The 16502-nt window shown below is 57.0% G+C and overlaps 1 protein-coding gene across 4 annotated transcripts in view; it reads left to right on the forward strand.

The window, feature by feature from the left end:
* The first annotated feature begins 958 nt into the window (after positions 1–958).
* The window catches only part of Zfr2 (zinc finger RNA binding protein 2), a 36833-nt gene continuing 21289 nt past the window's right edge, over positions 959–16502 (forward strand). For all 4 annotated transcript variants that reach the window (XM_076851363.2, XM_076851373.2, XM_076851382.2 and 1 more), the window contains exon 1: positions 959–1018. In XM_076851363.2, the coding sequence (XP_076707478.1) occupies positions 966–1018 (53 nt within the window). In that variant the 5' untranslated portion in view covers positions 959–965. The remainder of the gene's footprint in view (positions 1019–16502) is intronic.

Here is a 16502-nt window from a genome sequence, read left to right on the forward strand (position 1 = left end):
CAAACTCAGAGAACAAGGTCATGTATGGATGATCCACAAACATGTTGTGAACCAAGGCCACCGGGAGCCTGGACCTCCCAGGGGCCTTTCCCTTGAGAAAAGGTCCCCCGGAGGAGTCACTACTTCAAGGTCCACGGCAACTTTACACAAGCAAAGTGGTGGGAACCGACTGTACCCCCTTCCAAGAGCTGGTGTGTGGACCAGCCAGGTCCTGGAAATCCTAACAGGACACAGGGTTTATGCAATCCAGAGAGAACACTGGGTTGACCTGCCTTTGTACAGCAGACGCTGCCTCCGTTGCCTAATTAGAACCGCGGGGCCTTGGAGGGGGGCCATGTGTAATTACCTCGCTGGGCTTTGGCCAGGGCATGGTGAGAGAGCTACACCTGCCAGACCAGCCAGACCATTGCTAGTGGCCACACACGGTCATGAAGACACGGAAGAATGCCATTCGTTTAAATCACCAGTGGGGCTCCTTTGGCACCCGGGGCTTCCATGGTGCCTGTCCAAGAATTAACTAGCCCTGTGTCTGCTTAATGCGGGGGGCGGGGGGGGGGACGGGGAGGGCAAAAGAACACACCCCTGCCATCCTTGGCAAAAGAACTTTTTACTCCAAGCCTCTTGTAATATGGTATAGTCAGAAGGCCAGATGCTTTGAGTGGGGCTCTGGGTAAGGGGCGGGCTTGAGAGGAGACCCTCACTTCCGAGTGGTTAAAGGGAATGCGGGGCTCCAAGTAAGGGGCGGGGCTTGTCATGGGGCGGGGCCTCAGCTGAGAACGGCTTATCTGAGTGGTTGAAGGCAAGGCGGAGCTCCGAGCAAGGGGCGTGATTCGCTGCAGGGGCGGGGCTTAAGGTGGGGCGGGGCTTGAGCGGAGACCCTCACTGGCTTGGGGAAGAGGAAGGCGGGGCCGAGGAGGGGGCGGGCCGGTGACGTCAGCGGCCGCCGGCCCAGGGAAGACGCCAAGATGGCGGCGAGCAGCTCTTCCGGCTTCGCACAGGGCGCCGGCCCGCAGTCCAGGTAAACGGCCCGCCCTCCCTCGCGCCGCGCGCGGGCCCTGCCCCAGGAGGACCGCGAGGCGAGGAGGCGGTGGCGGCGTGGTCGGAGCCGGCGGGCTTGCCAGGCGGGCTGCGGCCGAGATGGCCTCGGAGCCGACCGTCAGGGAAGCGAGGAGGGGGCTCCTGACGTGGGAGGGTCCTCGGGCCTGTGGGGCTGGAGCACCGTCAACGGCCGGGGGAGCCCGGGAGGTACCTGGGCGGGCGGGGAGGGCGGAGGGCGCCGACCCCTGAGGGACAGACGACCCCTGAGTGACGGACGGGCCTCCCGGGTGGGGGGGGCGGAGGGCGCAGGCCCCTGAGGGACAGAGGGGTCTCCGGATGGGGGAGGTGGGGGGTGCAGACCCCTGAGGGACAGACGACCCCTGAGGGACAGACGACCCCTGAGGGACAGACAAGCCTCCCGGTGGGGGGGCGGAGGGACCCCTGATGGGGGAGGAGGAGGTGGAAGGGTGCCTGGGGGGGCAGTACTGACCCCGCCATGGAGGAGGAAAAGGGATCTGGGAGGCAGCAGTCCAGCCGGTGGGGCGAGGACCGACCTCTGTGGAGAAGGGAGAAGGCAGCCCTTCCCGGGGCCTGCGGAGGCCGAGGGGAGCCACCCCTAGCGAGGGGACAGCGGACAGACCCGCAGGCAGGGAAGTCAGCTGGAAGGGTACCAGGAGGAAGTCAGCGCGCGGTTGGGAGGTTGTTGAGACCCGATTGAGGGAGGAGCAAACTTGAGGTCCTGAGACCCAGTGGGAGTGGGGCACCTGGGGTTTGCAGGGAAGGGGGCCAGTGGGGAGAGGGAGCTGAGCCATTGGAACCCAGTGGAGGTGTTTAGGTATGTAAGAGCCGGGGGAGGTGGGGTCCCAGGAGTTTGGGGGGGATAGGAGCCCAGAGGAGAGATGGCAGCGGGTAAGGGGCAGGAGGGTTCTACGGGGGGCGACTTTCGGGGTACAAACACACCACCGCCTGTTCTCCAGGGCCTCTCACTGCTGCAGCTCTGCTGCCCTCTGCCTGTCACCCGAGTCACACAGCCAGGGCTTGCAGCTCCAGGGAAAGGACCCTGACCTGTCATTTTCGGGTACCACCCTATTTCCAACTGGCAGCCCGGTAGAACCTCTTGGGCCAGTTTCGCAGCCCCTTTGGAGCCCACCCCCCACGTCAACTGCCCTTGGGCACCTCAGAGACAATTGTTCCCTGAACCTGGGGCCCCTGCCACATGTTCACGAGCATCCGAGCTGCTGGGAGCTGCCAGCCAGTGTTCTGGTCCCGCACAGTGGAATGTTGGTCCTGGGCCAGCGTCTGTGCGCCCGTGGGCTCCCTCTTATGGAGTTTCAAGGAGAGGCCAGTCAGGGCCTGGAAACAGGCCCGGGAGTCAGCATGTCCCGATGTTTTCTGACCCCAGGGCTTCCCCGGTCAGGCCTGGCTAGCCGTGGTTCTCTCAAGGGAGAGTGCTTGGCTGCCGTTTTCCTGGGATGGACCTTTTTCACTCTTCTTTTCTGTTTTCCTTATGCTCAGTGGCAGTCTGAGGGCCAGGGCCTGGGCTCAGCCAGCCTCCTGGCTGAGGCTGTGCATCCTGGCAGCACTGCCCCGCCTGCCCGCCAGCTCTTCCTTTTCCTTCTCTCTCCAGTGCCTCCCTCATTCCCATGGGCACAGTCCCTTGATTGTTGGGCTATTGGCATGGCCTGCCAGGAGAACAGCTGAGTATTTACGTGTTAAAATAGGTCACTGCTGAGGTCAGCAGGTGTTTTTGTTTTGATTTGCGTTAATGGACTTACACATTTTAGTGCTGCTCTTTTCTGTCCTGTGGTGCTCCGGCAATGCGACATACACGTAGCCAAGAATGTGACACTGTCATCAACCAAATGTCCAATGTCGTTAGAATGGTCTCTGCGAGAGGATTATTCTTCAAAAAAAGAATAAATATTAACTAAAGCTGAAAGTACTGTGGGAAGCAAGATTATGTACATTACTTGAATGATCTTAAGTTGCCTCAGCCCTCTTCTTTTGGGGGAAGCCACTTTGTCTTGGAAAATGTGTTTCTTATATAATGTGCCATAGGAAAGCTGACTGGACCCCAGGTGTTGTGAGTTCCACTCTCTGCAGTCCTTGGACAATAGTATTTACAATACCTGTGTTGTGACTTGCCCAAGCAGAGGCAGCAGTACTCCTTTGGAGCTCTGAGAGGGTTTTCCTGGCTTGTAAAGCTGATGACCACAGCCTTGGATGGGGCTGTTCCTTGCACGGTCATCCACAAATAGGCCTGGGGTCTGGACTGTTCTTTAATTGTCAGTCAGTTAGCATTGCCTGTGTGTTTGCAGTTACTTGTTGATATTAATTATCCTTTTTTTTAACTGGTGTTGGGGATGGAACCCAGTTATGTTATGACATGTTATGCAGGCACTGTACTGCTGAGCTGTACCTCTCTTTAAAAATAAAGTTTATTTTGAGATTGGGTTTCCCTAAGTTGCCCAGGTTGGCTTAGAACTTGTGATCCTCCTCCCTCAGTTTCCCAAGTAGCTGGGATTTCTCGTGTGGCTACCATTGGCATTGCTTATCATTTCATTATTTTATGTAGCTTTGAGTCTCAGTGCTTTTCACAGTTAGGGCTGCAGGTATTCAGAATGAAGGAGTAATCCTGTGTGACTCCAACCATGCTTTTGTCAGCTCAGGGGTGCTGCTTAGCGGTGAGGCCAGGGGCTGCTGGGGACACCCCATCTATGTTTAAGTCTTATGGGTTATGAGATGTGCAAAGCTGGGTGGGTTGTATGCTGGGCTTGCCTCCAAGACAGTGGCAGGCAGGCCAGCTCTGTTGCCTCCTGGAGTAGTTTTGTTGAATTCCCACTGGGATCTCGAAGTCGGCTACCTTTGTTTTGCACACTCCCACCTGTGGTCCTGGGATTGAGCCTGGGGGTGCCTACCACTGAGTTAAACTGACAGCCCCTTTTTTATTTTATTTTAGAGCATGTCTTGCTAAGTTGCTGAGGCTGGCCTTGAACTTGGGATCCTCCTGAGCAGCTGGAATTACAGGCATGACTACTGTATCTGACAAAAAAAGTACATTTTTAAGAAAACTTATTGGCTGACCGAATTAAGTTTTTAAAGTATAGATTCTGAATTTTTATTTTATCCATTTTAGAATCAAAAATAAATTCCTAAACATTGGGATAAAAGTAAACTCCTGAGAGATCCTTTAAATTTCCAAACATATTCTCTGTTTCTGAATTTTTATAATCTTCTTTTAAATTTTTTTATAATTGTAGATGGACAGAATGCCTTTATTTTATTTTTATATGGTGCTGAGGATTGAAACCAGGGCCTCGAACATGCCAAGCAAGTGCTCTGCCACTGATGATCATTATCATCATCATCATCATCATCATCATTATCATGTGTGTGGTGCTGAGGGGCGCTTTGCCACTGAGCCACATCCCAGCCCTTTTTGTTTTTTATTTTGAGACAGGGCCTTGCTAAGTTGCTGATGCTATCCTTGAACTTGCAACCCTCCTGCCTCAGCCTCCCCAGTCACTGGGATGACAGGCGTGGCCACTGTGTCCAGCTATAAAAGCATTTTCTCATGACTCTTGAAATCAGTGTTTGCCATGATTGTAGCCTGACAGGGGCCAGAGGTCACCTCAGCCAGTCAACCACACATGGGGTGGGAGACCAGGTGGCAGGACTTGGTTTTTAGGTGGAACCCTCCCACACCAAAAGACCAGCACCAAGCAGAGCTGTGCAGAGTTCAGGAATCTGCCTTATGGAGGCCGGGCTGGCAGAGGTAGGGTTGGCAGAGGTGGGGCTGGCCAGGGCGGTGTCGTGGCCCCGTCTGCTCATAAAGGGAGCCTGCGTAGCACAGGCACAGGAAGAACCCTGTTCCTGCCATTGTAGTTGCTTGGGAGGGCTCTGAGGATGTCTAGTTTGTGTTTTGAGGTTTGGACCAGTTTTGGTTGTCATCATGCTCTAAATTGGGGTCTCACTATGTTGCTGAGCCTGGCCTTGAAGTCACGGTCCTCCTGCCTCAGACTCCCCAGTAGTTAGGATGGCCGGCATGTCCACCACACCGGCTTGCTTCCCTTCTCTAAGGTAGGTGCGAGGTGCCCGAGGCACCATGTTCCCACCCTGGCAGCCCACCAGGGGCTGTTGGTTGTCCCCGGATATCGGGGGCTCCAGACGAGTGCTGCCAGTCACACACCCTACACCATCTATCTGCTCTTTGCTCCGGGCAGTGTCCTGTGGTCTTCTCTTGGGTAGACCCTCAGCCGAGGTGTTGGTTTGCTGGGTGCTTTGCCCTGGCAGCTTCCCTGCTAAGGCGACTTGGGCGTCCACGCACTTGCTTCCTCTGCTGTTCTGTTGACCGTGCCCCAGGGCAGCTCTTTGTCCCTGCCGGTTGAGACTGGAGAGGCTTCCTCCGGCTCTGTCGGCTTCTGTACCTTGGACAGTCGGTCCTGTTGCACAAGTCGGTCCCTTGGATGGTTGCTCCTGGAGCAAAGCTGATCCCAGCCTCCGGTGCCTGGGCTGAATATTCTGGAAGGCCATCAGCCAGCTTTGATTTCGAATGCAGTGATTGCTTCTAGGGCCACTGTCCTCTCTGTGGAGCTTCCTCATAGGTGCCCTGGTGGCCGACTTGGCTTGTCACTTCCTTCCCACAGCAGAGGTTCCGTGCCTGAGGGGCCGCAGAGCTGCTGCTGCTGCTCCCCAGGAGGTTTCCCACCCCCCCACCTCCGCAGGCAGGAGAGCAGTGAAGCCACACCTGACCCCCTCACCGCTCCCGAGATGTCCAGATGCTGGTGTCCGCAGCAGTTGAAAGGCATCACTTTGTTGAATGGCTCAGCTGGAAGCTCTTCACCTGCCTGTCCTCGGCCACGCCTGCATCCTCGCTCCTGCCCAGCCAGCAGTGTCAGGGAGCCTCGCTCCACAGTGCATGACTGACAGACCACCACAGGGCCACCCTGTGAGGCACCTTCCTTCAGCAGGATGGAAGAGAAACCCAGGGGCTGCTGCCAGACACAGCCTGGCCCCCCTGAGAAGCTTGGGCACAGCCCCAGAATGTGGACAGGGCTCTGTCCCAAGGGGCTGAGCTGGCCCTGGTGTGGAGCTGGATTCTGACTGCAGCTTCAAGTCGGTTGCGGACAGGGCGGGTGGTAAAGCCTCTGTTACCTCGGAACAGCTGAGATCTCTGTAGTGCGTCAGCATGTTTTCCAGGGGCATCTGGGTTTGTAGTGGGGGTTCCACCTGGAGACACACATAAGGCTTTCACAGTAAAAGAAAAGAAAATGCCAGTTCTGCTAAGCCTCGCAAGCACACTGTCCAACAGACAGGCTGGGTGCGGCTCAAGCGTTGAGGCCCGGGTCCCGTCCCAGCACCAGAAACGAAACAAAAGTGTATGGTGTGTTTCAAACATAAAGCCCCTGAGAACAGGAGTACAGTCAAATAGCGCCTGGGCTGTGGAACGCAACCTCACTGCCAATAAAGCAGACCTGAGGCCCCCTGGGCAGTGACGTGGGGCCTCGCTCGTGCAGCCCTTGACCTTGGCCTCCAGCCTTGCACAGTGCATGCCGGAGCCAGGGTTTCCCCCAGCAGTGCTGAAAGATGGGTGTGCTTGATGCCCAGGTCTCCGGCTGCCTGTGCTGGCCTCTCACCACTGGGGGGCCCTAGGAGGAGGGTGCTAGAGAGGCCAGCAGTGGAAGAGCTGTGTCCCCAAGTTAAGAGCCTCCTCAAAGCAAGAATCACTGAGGTGGCTCAGCCCTGGGATTCTGGGAGAATCTCTTCCTTTGGGTTTTCATGTCTTGGACTCTGTCTTCTGTTTCCGTGTGCTCCCACTGAGGTGTTCTTTGGAAGCCATATCCAGCAGAATCATCATTATTTGCCACTGGAAGGATATGTCCTCCTTCCTAATAGTCCCTGGAGATCCCACCACTGGCCTTGACCTTGGGTTCCACACTGCATTTTGATGCCTGTTCTTCCCTCAGGGTCTTGGTCCCTTGAGAACAAGTAAGAGCATGTCAGGAGAGAGGCCGGGTGGGGGACCTGGACGTCTCTGGATGAGCCCCGTCCATCCTCAGGACCTCGATGTCTCCAGGAATTCAGTGAACTGTGAGCAAAACTGTATCCATGGGTCTTGCCGCCTTTGTGTTCTAAATCTAATCTGGAATGCGTGCCCTCCCTCTGCCCCAGCAAGCATTCAGAGCAAAGAGCCACCCAGAGACCACAGCCCAGGGCCCAAGGACAGAAGCCCAGGGAGGAAGGGAGAGCGGGCATCAATGGAGTTGGGCTAAAATACCGGTTTTCCTCTACCAGTGGTGGCCGGGGCATGTCCAGCTTCCTGCCTGAGCTCCCACCCCCAGGTTGGTCCCCAGCCCAGGCACTGCTGTCGTGGAGACAGCGGGCAGCAGCACTGCAGTGCCAGGCGGCTGTCTCTGAGCAACAGGTGGTTCCAGCAGCAGCAGCAGCAGGAGACCTGCTCGTGGACCGAGGGCAGCTTTACAGGGCGAAGCTGCGACGTCGCCAGTTCCTGGGCCTCACAAGCTGTTTGCTCTCACACCAGCTGTGTGTGAGCGGGCGGCCACTATTTAAAGGCTGCCCGGTTTCACAGTGAGTCTTGAGTCCCAGCAGTGCTTCACCCGGGCAGTTCTGGCCACCCTGGACACACAGTGCACCAGCCCCAAGCTGGCCCAGGGGCACGGAGTCCTCCTTCAGTGGTCTCACTGTCCCAGCGCCAGATCAGCTATTCCTATTTCACAGGTGAGTAAACGGAGGCAAGAAAGAGTATGGCCAGCCCAAGGCCCTGTAGGCCACTCCAGATTCCACACCCTCTGCTGACCATGCTCCCCGCGGTGCCTCGACCCCAAATCCTCTTGGCGCACACCAGAACCACTGGTGTCGTCAACCCTCCCACCCCTTCTTGCACCTGCAGCGTTGCCCTGTGGACTAGTGTTATGCGGGAAGCCAGCGCCACAGGAGGGGTTTCTTACAGTGCCTGAGGAGGGGTCACGTCACAGTCTGATCGTTTGAAGAGGTGCAGAGACCCTGAGGCTCCCCTGCATGTGGGCCTTGGGCCTCAGGCCAGCAGCTGGCCCAGGAGCACTGCCTCCTCCCCCAGGTGAGGCCACAGCAGAAAAGCCCTCATCAGCCTCTGTCAGCTCCATGCCTTGACCTTGGGCTCCAGTCCCCAGAACTCTGAGCAATAAACCTCTGTGCTTTACAAGTCCCCAGGCTGTGGTCTGTTGGAGGTGTGCGCAGTGACTGAGACACTGTCCCTGGTGACTCAGTGGGCTCCTTGTGCCCCAGGCAGAGGGACTGGTTTGCAGATGGAAGCAAGCTGTGCTGCCAGCAAACCCTTTGCCATCTCTAGAGAGCCACCAGCCCCAGAGGGGCCTCTCCCTGGTCAGCCAAGCACCATGAGATGCGGAAAATAAAACATGACTACCACAGGGAGGGGGGCTTTCCCGTGGGCACCACCTTCATGGACACCCTCTCCCCAACACCCTCCTGCCCCTGCCTGGACCAGGCAGGGGTTAAGGGTCTCCCTGCTCTTCCTTGTGACTTCCTGAGTGTGCCTGCACCTTCCTGAGTCCCCAGCTTTGGCTCTCTGGGTGTCTGACTCTGACTCAGTGTCACCACCCTCCCCTCAGACCTTGGAGATTGTCCCCAGGGCATCTCTCCAGAAGTGTTCCGGCAGCCATCCTCACTGGCTGTGTTCACAGCTGGTGCCCTTGGTCTTGGCCATGCACTCCTACGTCCAGCTCAGCCCAGGCCCAGTCCCGAGCTTCGACTTTATATGGTTGTCAAAAGGGTGAGAGCAGGTGCACAGCCGATCACGTGGCCTGCAGCTCTGGGAATGTGAGCCCTGTGCAGGAGTGGCCAGCCCCACCTCAGGCCCCAAGCGCTCTTCCTCCATAAGCCGCTTAGGCCACCAGTGCAGGGCTGGCCTTTTGGGCACCTGCACCCTAGTCCTTTGGGCTCCAGGGACCTACTGCCCTGATAGGCTTCCTGCCTCCATATAAGTCTCCTGTGGCTGCTGTAACAAATAGCTGCACACTCAGAGGCTCAGAAATCCAAAATGGAGCCGGGTGCAGTGATGCACACCTATAATCCCAGCGGCTCTGGAGCTGAAACAGGAGGATTGTGAGTTCAAAGCCAGCCTCAGCCTCAGCAATGGCGAGGCACTAAGCAGCTCAGTGAGACCCTGTCTCTAAGTAATATACAAAATAGGGCTGGGGAGTGGCTCAGTGGTCGAGGGCCCGGGTACCCCCTGTCCCCCCCAAAAAAAGAAATCCAAATGGGTCTCTCTGAGGTGAAATCAGGGTGTGGGCAGGTCTTCCCACTTCTTCCCCTGCCTGAGCCGGGCATCCCTTGGGCTGTGGCTCCATCACTCCACCCCCAGTGGCAGGACCACAAGCCTGGGCACACCTGGCCCTGTTTCCTCTTCCTCTCGCCTCTCCTGTGCTGGGCTGCCCTGGCCCCCTCTGGGGCTCTTTGCTTCTGCTTCTGCCCCTGCCCTGTCCCAGTCCCTTGTCGCCCTGCTCTGCATGGAGCTCCCCAGGTGGCTCGGAGTGGAGGCCGTAGGCTGCGGCTGCCCCTGAGGCGACATGTTTCCTCTGGCCTCTCCGGCTCTGCGCTTCTCCTGCAGCAGCCCAGCTGCCCACCTCCAGCCTTGGTGCAGTTCTGCCTGCACAGTGGCACCTTTGCATCTGGCCGGGCAGCGGCCAGCACATGTCCCTGGGCTGGTCGTGCCCACCACTGCTGCCAGGGCTTCTCTCCCTTCCCATCAGATCTCACACAGACTGCTCTCAAGCGCCACCAGCAAAAGCAGAGTCACCTTACAGTTCCCGAGGGCCTCGGGCTCCTTCAAGGCCTGGATGGCATGGCGTCTCCTCTAGCTGGCCCCAGGTGGCTCCCTCCTCTCTCCGTTCTGTTCTTCACATGCAAAGGGTTGTTGATTCGAGGCTGAGGGTTAAAACAGTAGCCAGCAGTCCACCCTGTAGGAGGCACCGTGCCCAGCAAGGTCAGGAGCCCTTCTCTCGCTACGCGCTGGGCTTCTTCCTGTCCCACTGAATCTCGTGCTTATTTTGTGTTTCCTTGCTTTCTCCCATTTTCCCTGAGTGCCTTGCATGGTGTGTCACCTTCCTTCCTGTCACTAACAAATACCTGATGGCCAGCTTAAAGAGGACGGGGGTTTTGCTTAGTTTTGGAGGTGGCAGGCCTGCTGCTCTGGGCCTGTGGTGAGGGGCACAGCTTGCAGGGAGCCCATGGTGCCCCAGACCATTCTCTTAGTGGCCAGGGAACACAGAGAGCATCTCATAGTCCCCTGCAGGGCCACACCTCCAGGGTCCGAGGCCTCCCACCAAACCAGCTCTCAGGCTGCTCCATCTCCCAGCTGTACCTCCTTGGGCCAGGCCTGCAACACATGGCCTCTGGGGACAGTCCAGGCCTAGCTGCAGCATCAGATCCTTATGCTGATAGAAATCCCCCAGTTCTGCATCCTCATTGGGTGAACAGGGCCTTGGCCTTAGACGGACAAGGGCTAAGCCCTGATGCCCAGACACCTGCTTCCCCGACTCATTTCAAATTCATTTAATTTTTTTTTTTATGCCAAGGATTGAACTCAGGGGTACTTCCCTTGAGCCACATCCCCAGCCCTACTTTATATATTATTTGGAGACAGGGCCTCACTGAGTTGTTTAGTGCCTCACGTTTGCTGAGGCTGGCTTTGAGGCTGACAATCCTCCTGCCTCAGTTCCTGAGCTGTTGGGATTACAGCGTGGCCACCACACCCGCCTACTTTAATGTTTTAAAACTTCCAAAACAATAATTAGTTAGAACTGAAGACTTTATACGAAGTGCCTTTTAAAAAAATTATGAATGTAGATGACTGTCCTTTTCACGAGTATTTTCCCACATTTTTTATTCGTGTGTTCTCATGGCTCATGATGGTGGATTTGTTGTCACACTGTCCATGCACACCAGGTGACAGTAGCGTCCCCCAGAGCTTCCTCTTCCCCCAAAAGACACTTTCAAAAATAGCTTTCTTGAGACATAACTCACTGCACAGTCCACCCTTTTAAATTGCAGGAACAGTGGCTTTCTGACATTCATGGGGTTATCACCCATCGCCTCAAACTCCAGAACATTCTGTCATCTTAAAGGAAGACCCACGCCATGAGCAGTGTCCTGTCCCTCCCCAGCCCTGCAGACACAGCCTCACCCACTGGGCCTGGTTCACCCCACCCAGTGGGTGGACTGGGTTCCTCCTCTTCGTGCCATCACGGCTCCTCCTCCTCCTCGTTGTCCTCCTCCTCCTCCTCCTCCTCCTCCTCCTCCTCCTCCTCCTCCTCTTCCTCGTCCTTCTCTGCTGGCAAAATGTGTTTACTATAAAATTTGTTGCCTAGCCTGGGCAGGTGCTGCTGGATCTGCCCTAGTGACAGGGCCTTTCTACTCAGGCTCAAGCCAAGGTGACCCCAGGCAAATCCATTGGGCCAGTGCCTTTGGCAAGGAATGGGGCACGGCCAGAGCTCGGATTCCTCAGGGGACCCAGGAAAAAGCCAAGGAACTGCAAGAAGGGAGGGAAGGTCAGGGTGACTCTGCTGTGGGAAGCTGAGGAGGTGGAGGCCTTGGGGCCTGTTCCTCCCCAGGCCTAGGCCCTCAGCCTGTCCCACCCATGCTCCCGTGTCCTGCCCTCCCCTTCCAAGTGTCTCCGCGGCAGCTCTGCACACCAGGCCAGGCCAGCCTCCCTGCCTCGGCCCTGCAGCCCAGGAGCTCCCAGTCATGACAGCCACATGTGTCCCCAGACATGGCCCAGGGTCCCTAGGGCAGGATTTCCCTGTGACACTCCTGCTCTGAGGTCCTGGGCCTGGCAGCCACAGGGCTGAACCCTGATTTCCTGCCCAGCTGAAGCACGGCGTGGAGGACTGGCTGCTGCTGCCCCGGCCAGGCCTCTCTGCGACTCCTCGGATCTCACGGCCTGCGTCCAGGCGTCCTCATGCCCTCCTGGGGCTGGCAGACTGCAGCAGAAGTGACTGCCCTTCCTGAGCCTGGGCCTCCAGGGGCCTGGCCTGTGTCCCCCCTGGAGTACCCAGCATGTGAATGACCCAACCTGGCCCCTGGAGGAGGAGAGCCACCATGGCCCATCTGGCAGCTGCCGCCTGAGACGCGGGAGGGAGCCCCGCCCAGGCTGCCTGCAGAGGCTGGAGCAGCAGGGACCACAGGCCTCGCTGGCCACCACGTCCAGCTTGAGCTGCAGCAGCACAGTGAATGGGCTGCCGAGCGCTCGGCCAGCGTGGGGTTTAGATGCTGAAGTGTGCTGCTCAGGCCACCTGCTGTCATGAAAGCACACCCTTTGACTCTTTCCAACCTTTCAAAAATGGAAAAGCTCTTCTTACCTGGGGCCCTGCGAAAACAGGCTGCAGTTTTAGTAAAGAAACAACCGCCACAAACCAGCAGCCATAGGACGAGCCCCTTGCCCTTCCACTCTCCTCTCCCTTCCTGCCTGGGCCCCCTGGGCAGAGCTCTCAGGGAGAGGCAGCGACCCCAGGTGGCCTGTGGGCAGCGGGCGGGCGGCTTCACTGCGCATGACAGTTACTCAACATGAGGTGGGCCAAGAGTTCCCTTTTTGGGTCTCCATCACTGCCTCGTCACCACCAGTGCTCCTGACACTTGGCTGTCCCGGCCTGTGGTGGGCGTCTCAGCCCTGGCTGCCTGGGGGCGGCCTCTGACTGTGACCTGTGAGTCCTGTTCGCTCTCTCCCACTCCCTCCAGCTTGGCCCCAGGGTGTCTCCCCGAGGGTCCTGCAGCCCTGGACTTTCAGTTCTCACTTCAGCAGCCTGGTCATGGCAGTCTTAGTCAGCTGGGGCCTCTGTGACAAAATCCTGCAGAGTGGGTGGCTTCAACAGCAGACCTTTATTTCCTGCAGTCCTGGAGGCTGCAGTCCAAGATCAAAGCGTGGGCAGGGCGGGTTTGTCCTACGGCCTCTTCTTGGCTTGCAGATGGTGACCGCTTGCTCTCCGTCACTGTAACGACATACCTGACGTAATTAACTTAAAAAGAGTGCAGGTTTCTTCCCGCTGTAGCTGCAGAGGTTTCAGTCATGATGGGGGCCTGTGGCTTTTAGGTGTGTGGCAAGGGGCACATCATGGAGGGAACTTACGACACCAGACCCTCTTACCTCATGAGCCAGGGAGCAAAAGAAGGGGGTCTGGAGATTTGGCTGTGGTGGACCATCGCCCTGGCATGTGAGAGGCAATTGAAAAAAAAAAAGAAGGGGCGGGGGTCACCAACCTCTTCTAAGGCACATCCCAGTCCTGCCATCCCCACCAGCTCACTTCTTAAAGCCTCTCCACCTCCCTAGGGCACCACTGGGACCCAGTCTCCAACTCCAGCTCCACGCCACGCAGTCTCCTTCCCTCGTGGGTGGCGTGGCCTTTTTGCCGTGTGGCTTCTCCAGGCCTGTGAGTCCTGACCCCAGCCTGTGGCCTCAGGCACTCTTTATCAGCTCTTTAAAGAGCACATCTCCAAATACTGTTGCCCTGGGCTCAGGGCTCAGGGTCTGTCTGACTCTGGAGGGGCACAGGTCTGTCTGCAGCTCCTAAAACAGCTCACATCCTGTCACGGGACCGGGTGGCTCCCTTTGCTTCCTGGATTAATCTAAGAGCCCTGAGCCGTAGTAGTTTCTCTGTGCAGCTGGCAGCCACTAGGGCTGCTTCTGTGTTTTGGCTGTTGTCAATCACACTGCTATCGACATGGCTGTACATCCATGTCCCCCGTGCTTTGGGATGACACCTGGGCAGGAGCTGCTAGCTCACCTGGGCAGTCTGTCCAGCCCTTAGAGAGCCGCTGGGCATTTTCCATAGTGCTGGCACTTTCCATTCCCATGGGGCTGCTTCTTGGGGTGATGAAAATGTTCTAAAATTAATGTGGTGAAGGTTGCACAACTTCCCAGATGTACTAAAGCCATCACACTTTACACTTTAAATGGCTGAATTGTGTCGGTGTGAATTAGATCTCAATAAAGCTATTATTTTTATTTTTAATTTTTTGGTGGGTGGTTACTGGAGATTGAACTCAGGAGCACTTGACCACTGAGACACATCCCAGCCCTTTTTTGTATTTTATTTAGAGACAGGGTCTCCCTGAGTTGCTTAGCGCCTCACCGTTGCTGAACCCGCAATCCTCCTGCCTCAGCCTTCAGAGCCACTGGGGGTACAAGCGTGCGTCACTGTGCCCAGCAGTTGTTATTTTATTTTATTTTTTTAGAGAGAGAGAGAATTTTTTAATATTTATTTTTTAGTTTTTCGGTCAACACAACATCTTTTTATTTTAATTTTAAGTGGTGCTGAGGATCGAACCCAGCGCCCCGCACATGCCAGGTGAGCGCGCTACCGCTTGAGCCACATCCCCAGCCCCAGCGTTTGTTATTTTTAAAGACAGTACAGAAATTATAATTTAATGAGGACCAGGGGCTGGAGTTGTAGCTCAGTGGTTGAGCACTTGCCTGACATGCATGAGGCACTGGATTTAATCCTCAGCGCCACATTAAAAATAAATAAATAAATAATTATATTGTGTCTATCTACAACTAAAAAAAAATTTAAAAAAATAAAAATGAGGATCAAATTGTTAAATCAAAATTATTAAAGTTCCTTGGGTTCTGAAACACTGAGTTGCATATTCTTCCGTGCTTCTCAGAGGTCAGTTGTGATCCCAGGGCCCAGGGCCCTCTGGCTGCCTCGTGAAGCGCCTTCTGCCTCACCTGGGCACACCAGACCTGCAGTGTGGGAGCATCGTGAGTTTTTGTGCTGCAGTGTCCCCAGCTGCCCAGCAGTGCTGTGAACGCCACTCTAACCCATGCACCTGCCTGGAACCTCGGGGTGGGCGGGCCCAGCACTTGACTCGCAGTCCGGCACTTCCTCCCTTGCAGGCCTCAGGCCTCAGAGAGCCGCCCCAGGCGTGGGCAGCAGGGCCCTGAGCCCCAAAGGCATCCCAGAGCCCCACATGGGCAGGGTCTCCCCAGCTTGAGCTGCGGTAGCCACAGAGCAGGCGCTCCTTGGTAGGTGTCTGCACCTCGGTGGCCACCACTAGGCACAGGAGTCAAAATCTATATGGATTAAAGTGAAACAAGGTTTCGAATCGTCTCAGCTGTGTTGGCTGCAGTGTGTGTGTGTGCCCAAGCATGGTGCTGGGGTGGGACCCAGGCCTCACCTGGGCAGGCGCCCCCACCACTGAGCCACATGCGGCTCCTGGCCACTCTCTCATCTACCTTTGTCCTCTGAGATAAGGAGAGAGACCTCCCGGGGCTCATCTGAGGGTCTGTTTCTCTGTAGCTGCCAGGCGCTCCTTGGAGAGATGAAGACCTCCCTTGGGGGCACCATCCGGGGAGTGTGTGGCCTCTGGCACAATTCACTCTGCTCTTGGGCAGGGTCGGGAGCCAGCAGGAGCACCTGGGGCCAGAGAGCGCTTCAGGGGGCTCCAGAGAAGCAGCCAACAAGGCGTCAGCCAGGGCCACCCCGACCTGCCCGCATCCAGCAACCTGAAGGCCCAGCAGTCTGGCACCTGCTGCAAGCCACGAAGCCAGAGGAACAGAATGGCAGGGATGGGGATCTGTCTGGGAAGACCTGGCCTAGAGGGGACATCTGAGCAGCCACCCGCAGGCGGGGGCAATGCTGAAAGGGTTGGGAGGGCCTTGAGCAGGGGGAAGACGCGGAAAGGGTGGGCTTGGAGGGACCCCCTGGCTGCTGGAGGACAGAGAGAGGCTGTGGGGTGTGGGGCCGCGGGACAGGCAGCGCTGTGCACCCCAGAGAACGGCAGGCCCTGTGGGCGGGCGGCTCTGCTCCCCTGCTCCTGGTGGAAGCCCCAGGCCCGGTCCTCGCAGCCTTCCTGCCCGGGCTGAGTCAGCCCAGGCCAACAGCTGACTCAACACAACTGTGTCACTGACACAGAGACCTTCTTATGTTTCCCTGAACCATAGAGTGTCACAACTTTGTGGCAGGTGTTAGGAGTCACCTAGAGATGGTCTAAGGTCCGTAGGACCTTGCGGCAGGTCCTGTGCAGATGGCATGCCCCGTAGCACCTAAGTTTTGGTGTCTGCGAGGTCTTGGAACCCACTCCCTGTGGACACCAAGGGATGGTGCGATCCTTTGTTTGCCCCCGAATTCCTCTCATCCTGCCGCCTGCCTGCGGGCTCTGCGCGCCGTCTCCTGTGATCTGTGTGGCGAGGGCTAAAATCTCTCCTTATCCCTTTCCCTGGTGAAGGCCCCTCCACTTCCACACCTCCCCTGGTGGGTGACAGAGAGCAAAGGGTGCTGGGCTCGAAATAGCACCTGTGCTGGCTTCTCTGCGAGATGGGAGCCCCCCACCCTCCTCCTTGGAGGGCCTCCTGGTGACTGCAGGGTGGACAGTACTGTCCTCTCTATGGGGAGCCAGGTGACGTGGATGGGGGCTCACCGGAAGCCGGTTCTCACACAGGAACAGTCCTT

This window comes from Callospermophilus lateralis, chromosome 1 (genome assembly GCF_048772815.1).
Source record: "Callospermophilus lateralis isolate mCalLat2 chromosome 1, mCalLat2.hap1, whole genome shotgun sequence".
Taxonomy (NCBI): Eukaryota; Metazoa; Chordata; class Mammalia; order Rodentia; family Sciuridae; genus Callospermophilus; species Callospermophilus lateralis.